The sequence below is a fragment of the Lipotes vexillifer genome, unplaced genomic scaffold, assembly GCF_000442215.2.
Source record: "Lipotes vexillifer unplaced genomic scaffold, Lipotes_vexillifer_v1.1 scaffold149, whole genome shotgun sequence".
Classification (NCBI taxonomy): Eukaryota; Metazoa; Chordata; class Mammalia; order Artiodactyla; family Lipotidae; genus Lipotes; species Lipotes vexillifer.
Genome location: NW_006779962.1, coordinates 440,810 through 465,913, shown reverse-complemented (window position 1 = coordinate 465,913; position 25,104 = coordinate 440,810). Strand labels below are relative to the sequence as shown.

The following is a 25,104-nucleotide window of genomic DNA, read 5'->3' as shown; positions in this document are numbered from 1 at the left end:
GCGGTGGGCCTGATGCCACCATCGCACGTGGCCTGCCCGTGATGTGGGGCGAGGCCAGCCCCTGGAGGACCTCGGTGCACAAAGAAAACCCCCTCCGCTCCCTGTAGCGGGCCCTGCACAGAGGCCGCTGGGGTTCATCCGTCAGCCTGCTGGCACCCACGCGAGCCCCCGTCTCTTGGTGCGTCTGCAGCTCAGGAAACGGCCTGAGTGGAGCAAGTGCCCCTGTTAAATTGTCCACAGACATAATCGAGTCCCTGACGCTCCTCAGTAAATGCCTGGCTGGGCCCATGCGTTCCCTGCCTGGAGCAGCAGGTGAGCTGGAGGTGTACTGGCCTCTCCCCCTGGATTCAGTGTTGGGGGCGGTCACGGAGGCTCGGCCCCCGACGGTGTGGGAACCGGGGCTGTGGAGTTGGAAGGACTGATTCCAATCCCAGATCCCCATCTCCCGAGCCTGGTTCCTTCCCTGTAAGATGGGTGATAAGTGATCCCTCCCTGCCGGAAGTGTCATTGGGCTTAGCAGTTGGTGGACCCTACCTGGCTGGTGCACAGAGGCCCGAGGATGGTACTGATGGGTGCGGGAGTGAGTGGTCATAGCCAACCCCAAATTCCACCTGCCCCTTTATTTTTGGAAGAGATGCTTCTGAAAGGGAGGGTTCCCACCGTGCAGCTGCAGCCGTCCAGGGGCCCCAGATGCCTGTAAAGCCATCATGGAATCCCTGCTGCTTGGGGGAAAAGCTGGGCCTTTCAGAGATGTCAGTTAATGCTCTGTAGACAGTCATCTGTTCATTCATTCATTCATTCATTCACTAGACATTGAACCCTGGCTGTGGGTCATTGCCCAGGGTATTTGGGACCCAGGGAGAGAAGAGGGCCTTGGCCCCTACCCCCCATGGACTATCTGGCCAGCTTGCCACCTCCAGGCCCCCTGTTTATTTACCCCAAGGGCCCCAAACCTCAAGATCCATTCCAGTAAGCTGCCTCTATTAAATAGTAATGAAGTCATTTAAGATGTTTTTTGGAATGAGCGTGGCATAAATAAAACAAGAAATTCATTCCTTTTCCCATTTTTTATTGATCAAAGACCTCGTTGTCAGCTGCCCGTCAGGCTCAGCAGCTTGGCTCCGGGCGGGGGCGGGGGGTTAGCATCGCTCTAGCTGCAGCAGAGCGACTTGTCATCGTGAAGTGCAATTTTAGTGCCGCTTGTTGAAATATTTCAAGAGACTCAGTGCTGTCCATGGGCACTTTTTGGAGCCTGCGTTGTAGAGCGTGAACTTCAGATGTGGAGACCCCCGCCTTGCAGAAAGGTGCAGGGCTTTGAAAACAAAGCTCCTGTTCTCGAGATACCTGGGTAGCTGGCATGCCCAGGTCCCTCTCCAGGGGTCCAGGGGTCTGTCTTACGGCTGGGGGGTGCTGGGAGGATGCTCTTCAACTCGCTGTCGTCCTGCTGCTGTGGCCGTGAGCAGAGAGCCTCAGACACGTCACGTCCTGGAGGCCTTGGTTCCTCCCCTGGCCCCTAAGCATCAGCTTTGAGGAGTTAAGCTGGTAAGCTTAGAGGCCGGCACAGGTGCGGATGAAGGGCCAGCTCCGTCTGGGGTGCGGCCACTCCTCAGTTCCGGCTGACTATGCCCAGGAGGGAGTGCAGATCACAGGGCCCTGGAGGGGCCGTCGGGGCCAGACCCCACCTCCCCCCTTGCAGGGCATGGTGGCCCAGGGAAGCTCTGGGCACAGGGACTTTGGGAGGTCCCAGTGTCAGCTGTCCCTTTGTAAAGCAGTTTTCTTGAGTGAGGGGCCCAGCATTGTAGGAGTCAGTGGGCAAGAATTCCCCATTTTACAGATGGGAAAACTGAGGCGGGAGAAGATGGGGCCGTTGAGTTGGAGCAGGCACAGCCCAGCAGCCAGGCCAGGGTCTGGGTTGGAATGTGCGTCTGTGCCTTCCTGCCCTGCCCTGGAGACCCTGGGGGTGGTGGGACCGTGTGGTGGAGTGGGTGGGCCGGGGATGCCAGCCAGAGTGCCCAGAGGAGCTTTGTGTGTCGGGGACCACGTGCGGGGGTGGGGGGAGGGGAGGAATGTTGGCAGGGATGTGGGCCCCAATCACTTCTGGGAGCTGAAGGCTGCTGGCCTCCTGACGTAGCCGGGGGGCAGCCAAAGGGACTTCTACCCCTGGGACAAGCCCTGTGAGAGGCAAGAGGGCACCAGGAGAGGTCACCCTTCCTTGTGCCAAATCTCTGAACCTTGGTTTCCACACGTGCAAACTAGGGCTCAAAGTGAAAGTCCATCGTGGGGATGGATCGAATGCAGACCTAAAAGCAGAAGGTCTCAGTAAACAATGAAGTGGGGCGTGTGCTGGTCGGTTCCTGTGTGTGCAGCAGTCCTTCCAAATTCCCCCACCCACTGGCCGATTCCTGAGCCACGATTTCTGTGTGTGGAGCCTGCCTGTCAAGTGCAAAGGCTGGGCTCCTACCTTCAGTGTCTCCCCATCACCCCGACCAGACTTAATTTTCCTGCAAGTATTATTTTCTTTTTTTAAAAAAAATCTTATTGACTCCCTGCTCAGAAACCTATAAACTATCAAGAGTCTGGCCTTGGAGGTTAAACGGACCCAGATCTGTTCCCAGCTCTGTCACGTCCTTGTTAGCGACCTTGGGCAGGCTAGGTAACCTCTTGGGACCTCGGTCTCTTCGTCGGTGAATTAGGAATCGCTGTAATGACTCTGGGATGCTGTGAGCAGCCCATCCCTTAGCCCAGAGCCTGGTGCCGTGGAAACCCTCACTACATGGGAGCTTTGGAGATTCTTATGAGCCAGTGTGAGATGCCTGGGATCCCCGGACCCTAATCTAGCCCCTCACTGTAGCAGTGAGACTTGCCAAGCACACACGATGGGGGAGGGGGGGTTGGAACCAGGAGCCAGGTATGCACAGAGGGGTGAGTCACATCCCACAGAGCCCAGCACCCGGGGTCGCCTCCCTCATGGCCCAACACAGCTCCCTGGGGGCTCCAAGGGGCAGGGCAGCCAGCCAGGCCTTGAACACACAGACCCTGCCCCTTTCCTTTATCCTGGGCTTTGACAGAGCTTCCCCTCCCCCCTTCAGGCAGGGGCCTGTGGTCATCATCCCAGCTGCACTGTTTCTGGCAGGAACTTGGACCCACCCATGGTCTAGCTGCCCTGAGCCTCACTTTGTCCATCTGTGGAATGGGGTGCACAGCTCAGGGGGCCGTCGCAGGCGGTAGTACGTTTGTCACTGGAGCAGGACGGCAAGCAGCCGTTGTTACCTGCCTCCCTCGCCCTGTGGGCGGTTCCCTGGCCACCTGCATTCAAACCACAAATCCCGGGCTCCCTGCTGCCATGGGACCTCACGCAAGTGGCTTCAGCGCCCTGTGCCTCAGTTCCCCCTTTTGCACCAGCAAAGGTGCAAAGTCCTGAGGTTTGTGAGCAGTGGACGTGAGCTCTGGGGGCCCCGTCCCAGTACTGCCTGGGGGACAGCAAGCCTGGGCGGGGGTGTAACAGGAGGGGCCCTGGTGGCCCGAAGGCTGCCCGCCCAGTGGGGAAGGGCCTCTGTGTCTACTCCACGGGGTGGGGCTGTCCCTGGCGGTGTCTCCATGATCAGTGGGTTGACCACTAGGAGGCCGTAATGGAGCTGCTTGAGCCTGGCCAGGAAGTCCCCCCCAACCCGCTGAGGGTGCACGGGGCCACGAGGCTCAGACACGGCCCCTGGCTCTCAGGACCCTGCTCTGCCTATCACGTCCAGGATCCCCACACTGGGGCCTGGGGACAGCTAAGTGACAGGTGACAGTGAACAGCAGGCCTGGGCTGTCCTGTCCGGCTGTGCCTAGGGAGGTAGGTGGCGGCCCGTGGAGCCTGTGCCCTCACGCTAATCTGATTTCAGCCTGATCAGGTCGGAGGAGGCTGAAAAGGGCCTGGGACTAGAGGACATAGGTGGTCCCGCCTCTCAGCGCAGTGGCCAGGCCTCAACAAGGGATTGCTTGGGCCCCACCCGCCCCGTGTCTGGGGCTGGGGGAGCCCACGCCCCACAGGATGCCCTCAACCAATACAACGGCGCTGCCTCCGGTCTGGGCCGCTTGTCAAGGGGCCAGTTTTCCCAGGACAGACCCTTATTGTGGCCGCCCTTCATAGAGGGCCCCGCCGGCCGAGGAGACAGAAGAATGCCACTTACCCCTGAAGCCACAGGAACACGGCCGGCTTTCAGGCCTTCTCTGGCCACAAGACAAGGGTGGGCAGCTTGTGGCTTCACGCTGGCCGCTGCCCCCGCCCACTGTCACCCAGCCTGTGGCTGAGACGTGCCTGCAGCTGCCTCAGCCCTGGTCCCCTCACTCTCGCCCCTCCGGAGTCTCTGTCCCAGAATCAGAAGCTCATTCTGCTGGGAGTGAGGGGCCATGTGGCTGTGATTGGCCAGGCTCCGACCACGCACCCTCCCGGGCCCAGGGGTGGTGGGGAAGGAGGGTACTGGAGGAAGGTGAGTCTCTGGGCCTCAGTTTCCCTAATTGTACAATGAGGGAGACGGTGACCATATCCCTTATTCAAACGGGGCCACTTATGGGAGTGAAAGGGATGCTGTTGGTAAGCACACCGGACAAGGGGGACCCAGGACTCAGGGCATCCTGGAGGTAGGCCCCATCCTCTCAAAGGGCCTTCACCACTCTGGAAGCACACGTGGGTTCAACTCTTGGCTTGACCACCTTCTAATCTGGAGCCAAAGTTCTCCACTGCCTGGGCGTCAGTTACCTTACCTGTGAAATGGGGTGAATTCCTGGAGGGAGGGCAGAGGCTGCAGCGCAGTGCCAGGCGCACAGGCACCCGTGAACCGCTGCCGGCCCGGGTGCTTTCTCCCAGTCCTGCCGTGCCCCTTTCCCTGCGGTCCAAGTCTGTGCGGCTGTTGTCCGCCGCCAGCCTGGGGTGGGCCCAGACCACACAGGGAGCGGTTCTGGAAGGTGAGGGGCCCGAGTGGCCACAGTGGGGGTGGGACCAGGCCGGGCAGACACTGTGCACACGGGTCGCCCGCCCCGCCTGAGCCCCCAAGGGAAGCCTGGCCTTGCCGGCTGCCATTATGGTTAGGAGCTGTGTAATTAACTCTAAAAATGGGAGGCTGAGGAGGAATTAAAATAGAGGCTTAGTGGAAATCAGAGGCGAGTGGTGCAGAAAAGGCTGGAGCCGGCTGGACGCCGCAGCCGGGCCTGCAGGGCGGGCGGGATGAGGGTCTGGAGCTGCAGGGCTGAGGGGCCGGCGCAGCTCTGGTTCAGGCCCCTCCTCCGGGTGGGGGGTGGGGGGGGGTTGAAACAGCTGAAGTTGCGGTTCTGGGCGTCTGAGATCCAGGTGACCGCAGGGTGGGCTGTCTCTTGGGCTCTTGGTGGGAGAATGTGTCCCAGGCCCTCTCCCAGTTCCTGGTGGCTTCCTTGGCTCCTGGGAGCATCACCTTGGTCTCCACCTCCGTCGTCACGTGGCCTCCTCCCTGTGGGTCTGTTTTGTGAGTTAAAATTTTTTATGGTGGTGAAATATACAAGACATACAATTTACCATTGGGACTTCCCTGGCGGGCCGGTGGTTAAGGTGCCGCGCTTCCAATGCAGGGGGTGCGGGTTCGATCCCTGGTTGGGGAACGAGGATCCCACATGCCGCGGGGCGGGGTGCGGCCAAAACCAGAAATCTGCCTTCTTCTGGGGATCCACTGTGTGTGTTATGCTTCACAATAAAACAGGTGAACATCAATAGCAAACGAACAAACAAAATTTACCTTTTTAACCGTTTTTAAGTGTACCATTCAGTGGCACTGAGTACATTGGCAATGCTGTGTAACAGGCAGAACTTTTTCATCTTCCCAAACTGAAACTCTGTCCCCATGAAACACTAACTCCCCAGCCTCTGCCCTCTTTCTGTCTCCATGGATTTACTTATCCTAGGTCCTGCCTGTCAGTGAAATCCTACAGTATTTGTCTTTTTGTGTTTGTGTTTCTTCAGAAATGTCTGGTCAAGGAAGACAAAGACTGGAGTGTTTTAGGTCCACACGTTCAAACCAGTAGCTGTAGCCGGTTTTGCTATTAAATTTAGAATACAGTTACATTAAAAGTGCAGTTGTTGGGCTTCCCTGGTGGCTCAGCGGTTAAGAATCCGCCTGCCAGTGCTGGGGACAGGGGTTTGAGCCCTGGTCCGGGAAGATCCCACATGCTGCGGAGCAACTAAGCCCGTGCGCCACAATGACAGCCTGCGCTCTAGAGCCCGCAAGCCACAACTACTGAGCCCTCATGCCACAACTACTGAAACCCGCATGCCTAGAGCCCGTGCTCCACACAAGAGAAGCCACCGCAATGAGGGGCCCGCGCACCGCAATGAAAGTAGCCCCTGCTCGCCGCAGCTAGAGAAAGCCTGCGCGCAGCAACAAAGACCCAACGCAGCCAAAAATAATGAATAAATTTATTTTTAAAAAAAAAAGCGCAGGGCTTCCCTGGTGGCGCGGTGGTTGAGAGTCCGCCTGCCGATGCAGGGGACACGGGTTCGTGCCCCGGTCCGGGAAGATCCCACATGCTGCGGAGCGGCTGGGCCCGTGAGCCATGGCCGCTGAGCCTGCGCGTCCGGAGCCTGTGCTCTGCAACGGGAGAGGCCACAACAGTGAGAGGCCCGCGTACCGCAAGAAACAAAAACAAAAACAAAAATTAAAAAAAAGCACAGTTGTTCAGTTGGACTGGCCACATCTCAAGCGCTCAGCGGGCACTTGTGCCTGGTGCTGCCCTAACTGGACGGTGCACACAGGACATTTCCATCCTTCCAGAAAGTTCTGTTGGAGAACGCTCTTCTAGGTTCATGGAGACAAAAGGGACGTGATGACTAAAATCGTGTGTGGGCTGAGATTGGATGCTGGGCCAGAATATTTTTTTTTCTATCAGGACGTTTTGATTGTCCTTTATCTTTATCTATTGAAGAAATGTAAGTGCTGTCTCTAGTTGAGGTAAGGTGTGGGACCTAAGTTAATTGCCTGATTTTGACATTGGGGCTGGGATTGTGGAGGGGGTGTTCTTGTTCTCAGGAAATACACGCTCAGATGTTTGGGGAAAGGGCGTCACGTCTGCAGTTTACTCTCAGGTGTTCAGAAAACACACACACACACACACAGACATACGCAGATAAACAGGTACACACTGATACAGAGACACACACACATATACACACAAACACACAGATACACACAGATACAGAGATACAAACACAGATACATCCTGATACGCACAGATAAACACACACACATACACACTGAACCACACAAACACACAGATATATACAGATAAACACACAGAGATACAAACAGATACACACTGAAACACACAAACACAGATATACACAGATAAACACACAGAGATACAAACCACACAAACACACATATACACAGATACACAGAGGTACAAACATAGATACACCCTGATACACAAAGATAAACGTAGAGAGATACACATCCAGATACCCACACACACAGATAGAGAATAGTTAATATTACTACAAGCATGTAAGCCGGGGTCGTCTCTGACCAGTGACCAGCTCCAGCCAGGAGGGAGGAGTGGCCCGATGAGGGGGGTGCTCCCCAGCCGGGGGGTGATGCCCGCTGGGTGCAGCTGGGTGGGGAGATTCGCATCTCTGCTGGGGCGCCGTGTGCCCTGTGGGCGTTCTCAGCACATCTTGGTTTACGCTGGGCCTGTGCAGCTTCTGATTCTGACCCATCCTTCATCTAAATCTGTCTGTTCGTCTGAATTTCCAGTGAGGAGTCCAGGCTCTCTGCAGGTCTCTTGAAGTTGAGCTATCAGACCCTTAGTGAGTGGTTACCATGGGGACAACTGGTCTGAACCCTGGGTTAGCGTTCTGCTGTGTGCACCGTGGTCCTCACCTCGTGGACCCCCACGCCGAGCTGGACTGGGTGGGCTGATGGCTCCCACCTACCTAATGCCCAGTCTGTGCCGTCAGGGTGGATAGTTAACCCAGCCAGGCACGTCCTGTTAGGGAACCAGGCCTTAGGAGCCAAAGCCACTCTCCCCTGGTCCCGCTAGAGTCATTGGACAGGATTCGAACCCGGGGCCCTGTGACTCCAAGGTCTGTGCTCCAGGCCACCTTGTCTGCTGCCCCCAAGTCTTTACCAGCTTTTTCCATGGGGACTGAAGCTGGCGACCCTGTTTGCCCCCTTACCGCATGCCTCCTATTGTGTTGCCAAGCCCACTTCAATCTGGGAGCTCAGATACTGGGTTACTGGGTCGAGGAGGTACTGTGGATGCTGATCTGGGATTTTTTTTTTTTTTTTTTTGATCTGGGATTTTAACCTCGATCTATTTCCCACTAAAATCCATACTCTTAACCACACTATATTCTCATTCTCTCTCTTTCATTCTCTCTCTCTCTTTCTCTTTCCTTTCCTTCCTCCCTCCCTCCTTCTCCCTCTCTCTCTCTCTCTTCCCAATAGAAACAGTATATCAAACTGGTTAAATGTACCAACTCTTAACAATTCTAAAGTCAGTCTGCTTGACTAGGGAGGCTGGGCCTCAGTGAGCACCTGCAGGGCAGAATGGCATCAGGAAATTGAGTCCCATGAAGAGTAAGGCACCTAGTAAACCTACCAACCTCTGGCTCTATTGCTTGCCAGCTGTGTGACCAAGGGAAAGTTACTTACTTGCTCTGTGGCTCAGGTTCCTTATCAGTAAAAATGAGGTGATAAAGGAAATTTTTGCTGAGTCTTGAGCATATGCAGTGTACTGCATGACTCGAGCCTGTATTGCTAATAAAATGCAAGAAAACAATCAATCACGGTCCCAAAAGAAGGAACCAAAGTGCATCCCTCTTGGAGAACTGATCAGAATCATCAGAAAACAAATCAACAACAAACACAAAAGCCAGCCTGATGACGAACTTGTTATGTTTGTGATCTGTGTCTCAGATGTACTACTTGGACTCAACCTACTGGACGTACTGGGTCAATAAGGTCCTTAAAAGCCACAAATGGAATCGGACCGGGGCACGAACCCGCGTCCCCTGCATCGGCAGGCGGACTCTCAACCACCGCGCCACCAGGGAAGCCCCTGATCTGGGATTTTGATGCTGGCCTTTGTGCTCCCAGTGGGCCCCTGCCTGTCTGGCATGTGCTGCTCCAGGGGTCCCCATGGCTGCTGTAGGGCTCTGTCATGTGTAAAGTAACGGGGACTGTGTCTGTGTGGGGAAGGCAGTGTGCACTTGTGTGAGTGCCCGCTCTGTGCCTGCTGACTGAAAACCAGCGTATTTTGTTCCAGCTGTGATTGTCGGAGTTGAAACGTGTGGATCCCTGGGCAGGGGCACAGGGCAGATGGCCAGGAATGGCCAGGGCCAGTGGGATGGCCGTGGTGTCTTCTCTGAGCAGGGAAGCACTGGTCCAGGTCAGCGCACGGAGGCAGAGTTTGCAGCTGTTAGCATTACTGCCCGTTCAGACCATGCAGGTTGAGTAATTTTCCCTTCTCTCCTCTAGTTCCTGTGTTTGAAGAATATCCGCACCTTCCTTAAAGTCTGCCATGACAAATTTGGACTCAGGAACAGCGAGCTGTTTGACCCCTTCGACCTCTTCGACGTCCGAGACTTTGGGAAGGTGAGTGGCCTCTTTCCGGGATGGGCCCCTCCGCGCAGAGCCCGGTGGGCAGGTGCAGGCCTGGCTGTGTTACAAACAGGAGGGGGTGCATCGGGGGCTGGGGCAGTGGGACGGCCCCTCCCGCCTCTCAGGCTGTTCAGGGTGAAGTCAGGCATCCTCAATCCAGGAGGATGGGGGGAAAGCCGGGCCTGGACGAGGCCAGTACCGGGGATGCAGCCCTGGCCCTGCCTTTCTAGCTGAGCGACCCTAAGCATTTACTTCCGGCCCCGAGTCTCCCATTCTTTGTGGGAGAAAGGGTGCCAGCTCCGTGGGTCGGCTGAGGTGATGCAGGGCTTTTACTGTGGTGCTCCGAGAAGGGAGCCGTCAAGATTATGCTGAAACAAGCAGGGCCGTCTGGCTCTGAGCAGGTGTCGGGCAAGGGGCGGGGGGGGGATTATCTGAACTCCCTGGTCCCTGGAGGTGATCCCCTAGGTCCGTGGCAGATAACCCGGGAAGTCTCCCCGTGTTCTCAGAAAGTGTCCCTGGCAGCTGTCTGGGAGTCCTGCTGGCACAGGTGAGGGGAACCTGAGGCCGGGCAGGTGCAAAAGGCCAGGTGAGGGTATGGCTCATTGTGGCTTACTGGTGAGCCTGTGTTTAGAGTGTCAAAGCAGGGTGTCACGTTCCATCTGGAAGCCGACAGTTCCAAGGTCCCTCATTTTAAAAGATGGGGTCAGGACGTGATACCTTGTTGATGGATCGGGGGCCGAGGGCTTGAATCAGGCCTGGCTCTTTGCCGCCCTGTGGCCCAGCTGTTCCTGAGTTCCTGCGTGCTCTTGGAGGGCCCTTCCCTCTGCTGCCGGCACAGGACTACCCGGGGCCATTTCCACCTGCTGATGGGAAATATCAGAGGATATTTATTGCCTGCTTTATCCGAGGACCATTATCGTAAGGGACCTGGTGTTTGTGGATGAGTTCTGTGAATACATGATTTATGAAACGCGAGGGGAGTTTTGTATTTGCACTTGCAAACGCTGAGGAGTCAGTTCCAAGAAGAGCCCTTATTTGAAGTGCTGTAAAGTGTCAAATTAGCATCAATGACTAGGAGTTTCCCATAAGCCACTTGGGCCTGACGGTCCTCTTCTTTAGTTCTGAAATTCTCTAGAAATGAGATTCCAGGACCCATTCAAGAGCCTGTCTCTTAGTGTCAGCACCCAGCTCTTAGAGGTTTCTCTTCCTCTCTTAAATGACTCACCCAAGTCCCTCTGGCTGTAGGGCACTTGTCCAGGCCTCTGAGGCCGTCTTCTTCCCCTCTGCCTGGGGGCGTGTCTGCTGGGGCAGGAGCCTTGGGAGCTTGCATGGAGCTGTGCTGGTGTCCTTTCCCATAAGCGGGCTTTTCTCAGTTTTCACAGTCTTGCTTTTCGATGGCTTAGAACCTCTCTCCTGTTCTTATTTCTCCTTGTGGCCAGCAGTGCCCTGGCCAGGGGAGAAGCCAGTGGCTCTGGACTTTGGGGAACGGCCTTCGGAACACACACACACACACACACACACACACGGACACATGCATAAACACTCAGACATACAACTGGTATTTAAAATAATTGCACAGAGGAAAAGACAGGATAAACCCTGGCCAAACCCATTTCTTGGCCAGCTGTGACACACAGAGTGCCCAGCCTGTAGTAGGTGCTCATTACTTTGCTTGAGCCGAGTGCAGTCATGTAAGACGTACATAAATTTGGATTCAACTCTCGTCACATGACCTGCCAACCATGGCCAAACACTGTGAAAGGGGGCATCCCTTATGGTCGTCAGCGGTTCCAGTGGGGTGGTTTGACCCCGGCGGGGCGTGCCAGCTGCCTGCAGAGGGGCCGCTCGGGGCAAGCCAGGAGTGGGCAGGGGATTTGGACTGTGAGTCACAGACTGTGGGGGCCGGGAATGCAACGCAGGAGCCGCAGGGCCTGGGCTCAGCCTCACGTCCTGCAGGGAGACCCGAGGCTCTGGGAAGGGCAGGGCTGCCCTGGTTCCGTTCCTGCCCTTCACATCGACTCTGACAGACCTGGTTCACAACCTGGGTCCACTTACTGGCCGACGACATTGGCAGATGACACAGTGACTCTGACCCACCTTGGTTTGCCAAGGACCACGTGGGCCGGTGAGCCCTCTGCATGGTGCCCGGCCCGTAGTAGGTGCTCATTAAACGGCGGTGCTGCTGCTCCTGGCCCCTCCCTGCCCCCAGGTTTGGTGACCAGCACAGGTTGGTGGCAGCTTCCCCTCTCTTAGATTCTCTGCATGGTTTTATTCGCACAGACTTCCGGAGCCCAGCCTGGCCCTCCCGCCGTCCTCCCTGTGTCCATCTATCTGGCTGAGCATCCGTGTGCTGCTCTCCCCCTTCCCTGCCTAGTTTTCTGAGTGCGGTAAACCCGTGGTCAGCAGCCCGAGCTGAGTTTGACGTGGGGCCAGCAGAGGCTGGGGCGCCGAGAGGAGCTTCTCCCCATGTGGGAGCCACTGACCAGAGCCTGCTTTGCTCGGCTCGTCCCCGCGACGTCCGGGGACAGGATCCCCTGGAAAGCACGCACGTAAGCAAGACCCTGGCCCCGCCCCGCTGCACTGCTGCCTGCCCTGGTCCCGTTTTGGGACTGTCCCCTCCCCAGGGCAGTTGTGGACGGGCAGGCAGAGCTGGGGCTCCGGACTGCGGGACAGGGAGCAGGTCTAGGGAGGTCGGGCCCCTCACTCAGGTGTGACTTCCTGGGATGGGCTTGGGAAGGCCGTCACCATGTGTGAGTTGGTTCCGGGCACAGAGATAGCAGACACTCGCCCAGGTTCCCACGGGCCAGATTCGCCTTTTGCCCTCCGGGAGCCCCATCCAGTGGGGACGGCCCAGGCTAGTCCAGGTGTACCTGGTGGTGCTCAGTGATGTCAGACCGTGAAGATGTGATGCTTGCTCTGCCGTCCGCTGACTGCCACCACCGGCCTGGCGCGGGCAGAAGGATCGATCAGTAGGGGCGAGTCCAGTCTCTGCCGACCGGAATTGCCTGGAGCCCGTGTTGAGCGTGACACTGAGGCTGATTCTTGCCTGGCTGGGAAAGGGCTTGGGGGTGGCTGTGGTCTCTCATGGGGGTGGGTGGGGGCAGGGATTTAAGGTTTCTTTTGCACTTTTTGCCTGGGCGTCCTCCACTTACATAGGATTCAGGAGCAGAAAGGATCCTTATGGGATAGCTGGCTAGTTAGTCTTCGGCTGGTTTAGAAATTTCCAGGTCTTTTTTTTTTTCTTTGCTATTATTGAAGGAGGCTTATAGCATTCAGGTCCTGTCTGGGTTCTGGGTGGTGGTGTTCTTTTTCTAAACAGCTGCCTCTCAGCTTCCCAAGTCTCTCAAATTGGGAGTCATTCCTTGAGAAGCGAAAAGGCATTCATTCCTTGGTCCTTCCACCCATCCACCCGTTAAGCATTCAATTTACCCAGAATTTATTAAACACTTACTATGGCAGAGATCAGACGGAGAGACTTGCATGACCTTTGCCTTCCGAGGGTCACCCAGATGAGCCGTTGTGCAGGTCACGATAGAAAAAAGGGGTGGGAAAGTGAAGGCTCTGAACTCTGCCCCTGGAGCTGGCCGTGCTGGCCCACCGTGTGGCCGTGACCCCGGAGCCCTTCCTCTGCCGTGTGGGTGAGGAGCGGGTCACGTGCAACGTGAGCTTGGCTGCAGCAGAAGCCCCCTGTCGTAGGGGAGTGATCACCCCTCTTCCCAGGAAGCCACCATGCGGAGTTGGGCTGATGCGCTGGCATATTCTTCCTGTTTCGAGAACCAGCAGGGTCCTCCACCCGCCCCCTGGCCCCTGGGCTTCCCCTTTTCCCTTCGGGGCAGGTGTGGAGAGGAGCTGATGTTTTGGGGTGCATGAAATTCCAGAAGGTGTTTCCTGACCCTGGGAGGAGCGCTGGGAGGGGCAGCTCATGCCGGCTGGGCTCCCTCTGCTTCCCGGCCCGCGGCAGGCAGGTGGACCCCTGGAGACGCTGGAGGGCTGCGGGACCCCGGGTGCAGCCAGCCTTCTCTCATCCATCCAGAGCACGGGGATGGAGGGGGTGGGCGGTGGGGAGAGGGGCTTCCTGTCGGTTAGACACAGTGTGGATCGCACTCTGCGGGTACTTGGACTCTTTGAGCTTTCGTTTCTGCAGGGATAGAACGAGGACATGACGGCCCAGGGCGCGGTAGTGTTATGCTGCCTCGGCCAGGAAGCAAACATACGGGTCTTATCGCTTTTACTAGTAATTTGTCCCCTTTCTTGCACACCCATCCAGCAAGCTCCAGCAGGAGCTGAGGGATCCAGAAAGTTGGTTCCGGAAGTTTTTTGTTTTTTTTTTTTGGCCCCAGTCCCTGGTATTTTCCCGAATGGTCGCATTAAAGGTATTAGGTTTCTGCTCAAACCAGTCCCGTCAGGGAAGGTTTGAGCTAAGGGCCTGAGATGGGAGCTAAAGGCCAAGCCGCCTGGTGTGGAGAGCGTGAGCTGGCGGGGCTTGCTGCTGAGACCGGGGCCCTGCTCCCTCCCTGATGGCGTGGGAATCCTTCTCAAAGATGCACAGGGCCCAGGAAGGGAAGGAGCTGGGGAAGGCCGAGTGGGCGGCTGGGGTGTGCTGGGTCTTCCCCGGATGCCTTAGCGTGGAGTCTGGTTGGCACTTTTGGACGGAGGATCCTGGTGAGGCTGCAGGGTTTTTGTGGCTTTCTTCTGGTGTCTTGGTCCCAGAGATTGTGGATAAAAGTCACCGTGGAAGGACAGCCTCGTCTCCTCGCTGTGAGCCTCCTAAGTAGGGCGGTAAAGTGGTGGCTTTGCCAACACGTCTGGTCCTGCCTGGCGTTGCTGCTGGGGTCGGTCCAGGCAGCGACCCTGGGCTGGCGACTTTCCCGGAACCTCATTTCCTCATCTGGAAGATGCGAATGGTCGTACCAGCTCTCCCCTGTTGATCGGAGCCCCACGGGCGCTGTGTTACGGACAGCTCTTCGTGTGGGCGGGGACCTGGTGGTCAGTGAACAGATGGAGATTTCATCATCGTTTTCATCATAATCCTTTGTGGACCAGCCACCTACTGGGCGTGTTTACTTGCACCGTGAAGCCAGGGGTGGAACTGAGAAAGCTTTGTAGGAGGCGAGTCTGTCCTCTGGGTGGGCATCAGGCAGGGAGGGAGGAGGGAGCGGCGGCCCGGGGGGTGGACCCCAGCCTCCAGGAGGCCATGGCCGGCCTCTGGCTCTGAGTGGTCCTGGGCCGTCTTTCCTGGGACCTGCTCCCGGCTTCCTGCCAGTTCACTCACTCACTCATTCTCATCGCAGGCTTTCCTGCAGGCTGCCCCTCGGCCTGCAAGGCTCTCACCACACCACAGGGCCACCAACCTCACCTCCCGGGGCCTTGGCTCAAATCGCGCTATTTAAAACGGTGGGGATGCCCCCTGGGCCCAGTGCTATCTACCGTCTAAGCAGTTTCCTTCCTTACCAGGGCTGTGGGTCACAGTGCCCTGACCGGACCACTGGCTGCCTGGCTGTAGGGACGTTCATGCTCTCTTCCGGTGCCTAGAATCCAACCTGGGATGGGGGGCGGTGCACAAGTCTGTCTTTGCGTGAGTCTGTGGATCTTACTGGAGGAGCCAGGAAGCTGTTGGTGGTGACAGGGTGAGGGTGAGGCATGTCGCAGAAGGCCCTGGTGCCCTCAGTGGGTCAGGAGGCCCGCCGGGCCCCTCCAGGATCTTTCCCCAGGTGGGGCCCCATCGCCCACATCAGGGGCCCGATTCCCTGCGTGTCCCCAGCCTGGGCCGCCCCGGACCTGTAGCCCTACCTGGTCAGCTCGGCTCACTTTAGCCCCCCGTTTTGAGTGGAATTAACAACCCGGGAGGAAAGTCTGCAAGGCTGTTTCTCTCATCTGAGTTCAAGAGCAGAGCACACCCTCTAGTAAACGGGTTGAATTCTCCTATTTATTATCCACGAAAACATTTTGCTGGGCTCAGAAACTTCCGAAGCGGTTAAACCTGGCCCTCAGCATGGCCGGGGGCGGACGACAGGCCTCTCCTTAAGTCAGTGCACGAGGTGGGGCGCGCAGTGTTTCCCCCAACTGCCGGCCCTGCCGGGAGCCCTCCCGCCGGCACCCCTCCCGTGCTTCCCGCCTCCTGCGGAGCCCGGTGCGCTGTGTGCCCAGATCTTTGCATCCGTGAGCTCCTGCCGTCTTCAGGGGCCTCAGGAAGTGAGGAAGGAAACGGAGGCCCAGAGAGAGGCTGCATCTCGCTTGTGTCCCGCGGCGGTGGTGGAACTGGGGCGTCAATTCGGGTCCTGCGGACGGCGGAGGCCGAGTTCTGCGTTCTGCCATGCCCCTTCCCTCTGCCAAGCGAGGCAGCTGTTTGCAGGGGCAAGGAGTGGTCAGCTCTGTGGAATTCTGCCATCTGCAGGGGGCTGGGAAGCTAATCTGGGGCCGCTGTGGAGGCCAGGAGGGTGATATAGGGGCCAGGAGGCAGCGTGGAGGCTGGCAGGGCTGTCTGGGGAGAGGCCACGGGAGGCCTGACTCAGGAGGGGAGGGCTGACCATTAGCTTTTTTTTTTTTTTTTTTTGCGGTACGCGGGCCTCTCACTGTGGTGGCCTCTCCCGTTGCGGAGCACAGGCTCCGAACGCGCAGGCTCAGCGGCCATGGTTCACGGGCCGAGCCGCTCCGCGGCATGTGGGATCTTCCCGGACCGGGGCACGAACCTGCGTCCCCTGCATCGGCAGGCGGACTCCCAACCACTGCGCCACGAGGGAAGCCCTGAGTGAGTCCACTTTTATCTGTTTTCTCTTTCGTATTTTGCCTGACATCTTGCTTATAGGAAGTGTTCTGAAGAGGTTAAAAGCACAGTTTGAAACAGCTGAGGAAACCCACCTCCCTGGGATCAGGGCTCTAGGAGGTGGGGCTAGGGCTGGGGCCTCACGGGCTGCCTGAGGGCCCTGGTGGTGGGCAGGCTTGTCACAGCTGTCCTGGATGTGGGAAGCAGGCCCTGTCCCCCAGCATCCCAGCCCCTCCGACTGTCCGCAGGTCAGCTGCCACCTGCTCTGGCTGCGTCCAGAGCCTGGATCTGCTGCCCTGGCCCCAGGGCCCCTCGGCGGTTGTCTCTGCGGGAGAGGTGCCCTTCCTCCTTGCCCTCTGTCCCACTCTTCCACTCTGCCTGGGACCCTCTTTTATCATCAGCCTGTCCTTCCCCTCCTCTGTCCCCCTGGCATGGCAGAGCCTGGCACATGCCGCCACCCCCTGCAGAGCCCTGGGCAGGCATCACTTATCGATCCCAGCACCTTCCCACCGAGCCCCTCTGCACGCACCCCAGGACCCCGACAGTCTACTGGATTTGGCACATAGGAGGAAACCAGTTTGCTTTGCCAGACCTCCCATCTGTCCCGCTGTTGCTGTGACCCCTTCTCTTGCCCCGGCCCCTCCGGCAAACACTCACCACCGGACTTCCTGAGAGTGTCGATGCTTCCAGGTAAAAGTGGACCCATTGAGGCACCTTCGGGGGCTTGGGACAGAGTGTGACGCTGGGGAGTGGGCTTGACCCACAGGTCGCCTCACCCCTGGGGGCTGTAGTTTTCCCATCTGTACAATGGGTCTGCAGATGGGCCCCGTCTCAGCTGCTGGAGGAAGATTTGAGATGGTGCGGCTGCCTGTCTGCGTGCATGAGTCCCGGGGGTGGTGCCCTCGTTGTACCAGCCCGCGTGGAGCTGGTGGCGCTGGCCTTGGCAGCGGGGCAGGGGGGTGGCCGACAGCCCATCCCGCTGTGCCTGGAGTGCCAACCTCACCTGCCACCCTCGTCCCATTGCCCTGCGTTCGAGATCGAGATGTCAGTTCCTCCTCGATGAATGCAGGCAGCTCCCGGGCTCTGCTCAGGGAAGGAGCAGGCAGCCTTGGGGCATCCATCCGACAGCCCGATCTCCTCATCCGGGCCTCCCCGTGTTCGCTCGTTTCCCTGGCGTTAGTTCATGCGTTTGCTGAGCGTGGCTGCTCTGCGCTCACCTGCGGCCTGTCTGCTGCTGATGCCCAGGCTGCATTGAGTTCATCAGCACCCCCGCCCCGATGTCGTCAGGGGGCGATCCAGGCTGGCGTCCTCAGCATCCACTCGACGCTAATTACTGATTAAAATATTAAAATGCAGCTGCCGAGGGGCAGGCGCAGCCTCCAGGCCCCGCAGAGCCGCCTGCAGGCCTTTTGGCTGAGGCTTTCCGAGCATCTGCTTGAAAATGTTTCCTTCTTTTAACTGAGGGTTGTCATTTCAGGATGTTTTTAGCCCGTCCGCTCTCAGAGGAACTCACCACCAGGCACACGTGTGTACACACGCGTGCAGGCACACGCAGAGTCAAATAAGCCGTTCAGATGCTGACCCCACATTTTCTCACTGGTGCTGGGAGTGGTTTTCCCTCTGCTTCCTGGCCGTCATCGCCCGCATAGTGGACAAGGGTTGGGGAAGTCTCGTTTTTTGTTTTATAAATTTATTTATTTTATTTATTTATTTTTGGCTGTGTTGGGTCTTCGTTGCTGCGTGCAGGCTTTCTCTAGTTGCGGCGAGTGGGGGCTACTCTTCGTTGTGGTGCACGGGCTTCTCATCGCGGTGGCTTCTCTTGCTGTGGAGCATGGGCTCTAGGCGCCCAGGCTTCAGTAGTTGTGGCTCGTGGGCTCAGTAGTTGTGGCTCGCGAGCTCTAGAGCACAGGCTCAGTAGTTGTGACCCACGGGCTTAGTTGCTCCGCGGCGTGTGGGATCTAGTTCCCAGACCAGGGCTTGAACCCGTGTCCCCTGCATTGGCAGGCGGATTCTTGACCACTGCGCCACCAGGGGAGCCCCGGAAGTTTCCATTCTGGTGGTTGAGTCCCTGCAGGTCTGATGAGCTGTGAGTGATCTGGGCCTTTATTTTGGCCCCTCTACCCCTGGAAGGGGTTCAGGGAGGAGCTGATGGCCAGGGAGATGTCTCCGTGATCCTTGGTGGGCGAGTCCTACCCATCGACTACTTTCTCACTTAGGATCATTCCTGGGGAGAGGGGACTTGGGTGCCTATGGTGGCAGCAGACACGTGCAATGGAGAAGTCGGGGTGGGAGGTTAGGAGCATTGCGTCCAAGCCCTGCTTCGGCCGCTGCACCTCCTGGCACGTGGGCAGGCCCCTGTGCTCCTCTCTGGCCTCAGTTTCCCCATCTGTGAACAGAGGGTTGGACTGGCTGGCTGACCTCTTGGCGGTGGTTGTTGGTGGGGCCTTTCTGGTCCCTGTGGGTGTCGGGTAAGCTGCACACCTCGTGGTTCACTCTCATCCGTGACTTGTACCCTGAGGGCCCCACCCAAGGGGGCTGGGAGCTCGAATTTTCTCAACTAGTCCTGGCATCACTCGTGCATGCTATTTTTTTTTGGGGGGGGGGTCTGTGTCCACAGTTAATTAAATTTTAATTGGCTAATTGTTTCTCCCTAGTTGCCCCAAGACATCGTTTCTATTGAAGCCTGACAATTTGATGTTTGCAGCAAAAATGCTGAATGAGACCAAGAAGGAAAGAAGAAAAAAAACCAAAATGTAAATAATTAATTGTAACACAGTGTTCTTTCCTGGCATCCTGGAAGGCCTTTCCCAAGGAATACTGTTTCTTCAAATAGCACGTGGCAGGTGGGGGTCTGTGACCCATCAGACCTTGCAGGTTTATGGGCAGTGTCTCTGAATCACAAGGTGTGTGGCTGTGACCTTGTTGGGGCAGAGACCCCGCTGTGGTTCAGACCTTTGCCCATTTACCCCAGGTCCTCATCAGCAAGGGTGCTGGTTCAACACGCAGATTCCCTGCCCTGCCCGCCTGACATGTGGGTTAGGGAGTTTCGGCTGGAGCCCTGGAGTATTCATCCTGCGTCGTCCTTTTTGACTGTGGTTCTTTAAGAAAAATTATTGTGATAAAATGGACCTAATGTGAAATTTACCTTTTTAACCATTTTAAAGTATACATTTTATTTTATTTTTTTGCATTACGCAGGCCTCTCACTGTTGTGGCCTCTCCCGTTGCGGAGCACAGGCTCCGGACGCGCAGGCTCAGCGGCCATGGCTCACGGGCCCAGCCGCTCCGCGGCATGTGGGATCCTCCCGGACCAGGGCACGAACCCGTGTCCCCTGCATCGGCAGGCGGACTCTCAACCACTGCACCACCAAGGGAAGCCCTAAAGTATACATTTCAGTGGCATTCCGTATATTTACAGTGCCGTGTAGCCATCGCCACTGTCTTGTTCTGGAACTTTTTGATCAAAGTTCCAAAGGAAACCCCAGTTCCTCCTCTCCCATCCCCCAGCCCCTGGCAACCAGTAATCTCTATCTCTACAGATTTGCCTATTCTGGACATTTCACATGAACACCATCATATGGGATGTGGCCTTTAGTTTCTGTTCTGGCTTCTTTCACTCAGCATAATGTGTTCAAGTTCATCGACGCTGTAGCATGTGTCAGAATTCCCTTCCTTTTTCAGGCTGGATAATATTCCATTGTATGGCTGGACCAGATCTTGTTGATCCATCACCCATTGCCGGGCATTTGGGCAGTTGCTACCTCTTGGCTGTTGTGAGTACTGCTGCTGTGCCCATGCGTGTGCAAAGCTTTGTTCACCACTTTTATTCTTGGATTCCTAAACCTGCAGCCCTCTCACCTTCCAAGGCTCTGGGCCCCAGAAGGCTGAGCACCCTCACTATAGAGTGAAGCCCATGCTCAGTCCAAAGAGGAGATGCCCCACCCCCAGCCTGGTGGCTCTCGCTCTTTGAGGGGAAGCGTGGGAGAAGGTTGGTCTCCAGTCTCACATGTATGGGTCCAGGCTCTCGGGCAGGCCTTGTGGAATGTGGGGCTTGTTTACAAATGAGATCTGTGGGTAAGGTGAGGCTGGGGGCTATTGTCAGTCATGCTGCTATGAACACAGGTGTGCAAATATCTTTTTGAGTCCCTGCTTTCATTTCATTTGATTATATACCCAGAAATGGAATTACCAGATCAGGTGGTAGTTTTGTGTTACACTTTTTGAGGCACCAGCATAATGGTTTCCACAGCTTCTGCACCATTTTACATCCCACCGACAGTGCACAAGGTTCCAATTTCTCCACCTTCTCACCAACACTTGTTATCTTCTGTGTGTGTGTGTGTATGTGTGTGTGTGTGTTTGATAATAGCCACCCTAATGGGTGTGACGTGGTCTCTCATTGTGGTTTTGATTTGCATTCCCTAGTGATCAGTGATGATGGGCATCCTTTCATGTGCTTATTGGCCATCTGTGTATCTCCTCTGGAGAAATGTTCATTCAAGTCTTTGCTTATCTTTTACTCATATTTTTGGCTTGTTTTTTCCCTTTTCATTTCACCATATATTTGAAGGAGGACAGATGTCAGCTTTTAGGACAGGGCCTCTGTGGGAGGGGCAGCCAGATGCCACTTGCTAATGGGCAGTTGGTGAAATGTTCACAGAATGCCCAGGGTCTGCCCAGTCCAGCCCAACTCTCCCCTGTTCCCAGAACCCCACCTTCCAAAGCTCCCTCTACCCCAGTACTCTCCCTACCAGGCCACCAGGTCACTAGGCACATCTGCTTCCCCATCACTGAGTATCAGGCCCCTTCCCTGGGTGGGAAACCCAGGCAGGTAGACACTTCTGGGGTCACAGCTGTGACAGAGCCAAGGGTGGATGTTCTTTTCTCCCCAGCTCAGCCAGGTAGGGTGGGCTGGGGCTGTCCCACCGCCTCCCAGGAACGGGGTAGAGAAGCCTCCAGGGCCTGCAAAGCAAACTGAAACCAGACAGTGCCTGGGCCCCTCAGCAGCTCTCGATGGTTCCGTCCTGTCTTGCGGGCATCAGTCAGCACACCTGCATGCCATTACCTGGCCCACTAAACCTGCCAGCGCTGGGACGCACCCAGGCTAAGTGCTACCTGCAAACGTCCTTAGAACAACCCTCACGTCCAGTCCTCGTGGCTTAATTTCCATGAAGAATGAACGTCTGGGCAGGTGGGCTCCACGGAGATTTGTATTAATCAGCGGTTGATTTCTTGTACTCGCTCAGGCCCCGGGCTTCCTCGTGGCCCGGGGAGCTGCATGGGAACGTGGGGAGGCAGCTTTGAAGTCAGAGCTGGTCCCCAGGGCAGCCTCTGGGGATGCTGGGGGGCTCCTCTCAGATGCAGTAGGGGTCGCTGGGTGTCTGAAAGTGAAGATGCTCCTTCAAGGAGGGCTAGGAGTCGGCGACAACCAGGGGGATCGGGCGTGACGTTCATGGAAAACGTGAACACGGGCTGACTCTGGGCTGATTACAGACGAGAGAGCCTAATGGGGGCAGTTGTGGCCAGTAGCCGGCACACTGGTCTAGGGAGGACTGGACCATTCCTAGCCGTCCTGGGAAGACCAGGCCCTTGGGCTCGGTGCAGCTGTGTCACCATGGTGGCCGTCATGAGGCACCCCTGGGAATGAGGCGGCTGTGACCTCGGCCCCGGTGACACCTCTTTTATGGCCCCTGGCTTCGGCCGGGGTGTGGCCTCATGCTCTGCGGACATCCCGAACCCGCTCGAATCTCTTCGCTGCAGGTGTGCACAGGCAAGGTGAGTGTTCTTGGGTCCCTTCTATTTATTTTATTTTTTAGATTCTGAATTCTACTTTTTTTTTTTTTTTGGCCGTGCCGCGCAGCTTGTGGGATCTTAGTTCTTTGTCCAGGGATTGAACCCGGGGCCACAGCAGTGAAAGCGCCAGCCGAGTCCTAACCACTGGATAGCCAGGGAATTCTACTTTTTAATTTGAAAAAATCCCACATATCAAAGACAAATAACTAGCACGCATCTGAAATATAAATAACTAGTTGGAGTTTTATTCAGAGTTGTGTGCTGCGGAAAACAAAATCATTAAACTGAATTTAAGCCAAACTCTTAAATGTCAACAATCATCCTTTCGCAATAGTAACTACAGATTTACTTAAAAAAAAATAATTAAAAAATAAAAATACAAAAAAAATACGATAAATAAATTTGGTATGGCCGGAATGACTTCATTCTGTTGAAGCTGTGAGAGCAAAGAGCTTTTAGACCGGGAGGAACAGGTCGGTGTCACGGGACAGGAAGGGTTGGGCTGAGAGGAGGGTCCCCGGCCGCAGCCCCAGGTCGGTCTGTGGGGCTGCAGAGATTGGGGTCAGGGAAGTGGGTCCTGGTGTATTTGGGCTCAAGACTCGAGGTCCGGATTCCTTAGAACGAGACACAGCTTTCCTTCCGGACATTCAGTGGTCTTTCATTCATTCAGCAAACACTGTGGCGTGCCCACTGGCCAGGTGCAGGGGTCAGGGTGGTGAGTGGCCAGCTCCCACTGTCCCCGCTCTCCAGCTGGCGAGGCAGGGGTGGATCTCCCCCATGCCTGAGCCTGGAGGTCGAGGGCTGGGGACTTTGGGAGAACCCCGGGTCTGCATCCCCAGCTTGGGTCCTCCAAGGACGCTTTGAGTGTCCCCATGTTTCCTCTTAGGACTTTGAGTTTTCAAAGAGTACACATATGAAACCAATGACAAGTCGTTAGTTTTCCCATTTTTAATTAGAGACTAATTATGCGTTACACCTGATCCACCGCGCTAGCCCTGCCCCACACGGAGGGCGCAATGGCCAGAAAGGGTGCGGGTGGGAAGTTCTGAGTTGGGGCATTCAGTCTGGGTGTGTTCAGGATACTTGGAGAGCTCTGGGACTGTTACCTTCACCCCAGGACTGTGACCTTCAAGGACCCCAGTTGGGTGCCTTTCACTATGGAGGACACAGGGGGTCATCAGCAGACAGCCGTGGTGGCTGCAGCCCCGTCCCGGGCCAACCCAAGGCTCCCCTGGGTCGTCAGCCGGGATGGTGGAGGGCAAGTATCTAGGGAGGAATGGCTTCCCGCCAGTGTCAGCCTGGCCTCCACGGGGCTGTGGGCCCCCACGCCCATGCGAGACTCTCCTCTTTGACCCAGTGACATGGTTCCGGGACGGCCCGGCATCTCTTCCTCCGTGAAGCTGCCGTGGGTTGCTCCAGCACAGATCCTAGAATGGCTGGCCTTGGCAGTCTTCCAGCCAGAGACCTTGTTGTGCCAGTGGGGCACGGAGGCCCTCTGTGCGTCTGAGGAGAGCCCAGGCTCTCTCTCCTGGCCCCTGGAGCCCAGGTCCCGGGTGATGGGAGGGCCGGACATGGCCTCTAGGTGCTGACCAGGATGAGGCTCTCAGCTCAACATCTATAGCAGATCCCTTCACCTGTTTGAGCTGCCGCTTTCCCAGCTGGGAGGCCTGGCTCCTGGCAGGTAGTAGTAGGGTCCGGCCTGTGGCGGGTCCACACCCGGGCCTCCTTGGCCTCCCTATAGCACCTGGCACAGAGGTGGCAGCACCCAGGCCGGGCAGGGTTGAGCACACAGAAAGCTGCCCCGGGGTCTGGGGCCAGCAGAAGCTGACTCTGGGCTCTGCTGAAGGATGGCAGGGCAGGACGGGCCGGGCCTTCCACCTCTCGGCCTAGGGATGCCGAGGGCACATTCTTTGTCTTGCTTCCCTGAAACAGACCACATCCATCTGACTCCGGCTTCTGTGCCGCTTCCGGCTTGCATTCCTTTTTGATACTGAAATATTTTAGTGGGTGGCAAAAATGGCCCAGTGCCCTTTCCCCCTCCCAAGACGAGAGGAATGTTCAAGAAAATTCCGTTGCCCTGGCACCTTCCCTGGCTGAGCAGGCAGCCTATGACCCGTGGATTAGAATGGCAAGGAGATCAGCCAGCTGTCCCGGCCACTGGGGTCCGTGAGGCCCTGGGCTGGGAGTCTGGGCACCTGGGTTCCAGGAACCCCTCAACTGGGGTTGCGCAGCTTCAGGGCTGGTCTCGGGACGCAGCTCCACGGCCGAGCAAAGAACGCGGAGGTCTGGAGCCTTCGAGCCTGATTTCAGAGCCCAGCTGGGCCCTCTTTGGTGGCAAGGCCTGGGATGTTGCCTCTGTTTCCCATTTGTCCCTGCTCCACAGGTGGGCTGTGGGCACCTGGGAAGGATGGTGCCCCACGCATAGAAGGTTCTGGAGCAGCCTGTGGTGGTAGTTTTACCTTTCAGTGGGTAGCGGGGTGTGTGTCAGAAATGCAGAGACACGGCAGCAAGGGGGGCCAGAGAGGGGGTGCGGAGAGTCAAGCGGTAAACCCCGAGGGCCGAGCCAGGCCTGGATGAGAGGAGAGGTGGGGATACGAGGTGGTGGGGATGCTGTGAAAGGACCGTGGTGGTCTTTCGGGGGCTGTGGGTCCCCGGGGCTGAGAAGGTGGGGAGGGAGTCAGGCCCGCCCAATTTCTGTTCTGCTTCTGTGTTCATTACATGTGTGACCTTGGTCATCTGCACAGCCTCGCTGGCCTTGTCTACAAAATGGGAAGCAAAATGATATCACTTTACAGCAGCCCCGTGAAGTTGGGAGGAGGGAGTCTGGAGCACCAGCTTTGTCCTGGCACCAGCGAGGGCTCAGAAATCCCACCCCCAGGGGCTCTCGTCTCTGGCCTGGATTCCTAGATGTTTCTAGTGGTGTGGTAACGGGGGGGGGGGGGG

General features: G+C 56.9%; 1 protein-coding gene across 2 annotated transcripts in view; it reads left to right on the top strand.

Moving 5' to 3' along the window:
• The window catches only part of VAV2 (vav guanine nucleotide exchange factor 2), a 189,893-nt gene that overhangs the window by 34,209 nt on the left and 130,580 nt on the right, over positions 1-25,104 (top strand). For both annotated transcript variants that reach the window (XM_007453082.1, XM_007453081.1), the window contains exon 2: positions 9,483-9,599. In XM_007453082.1, coding sequence (XP_007453144.1) covers positions 9,483-9,599 — 117 coding nt within the window. The remainder of the gene's footprint in view (positions 1-9,482; positions 9,600-25,104) is intronic.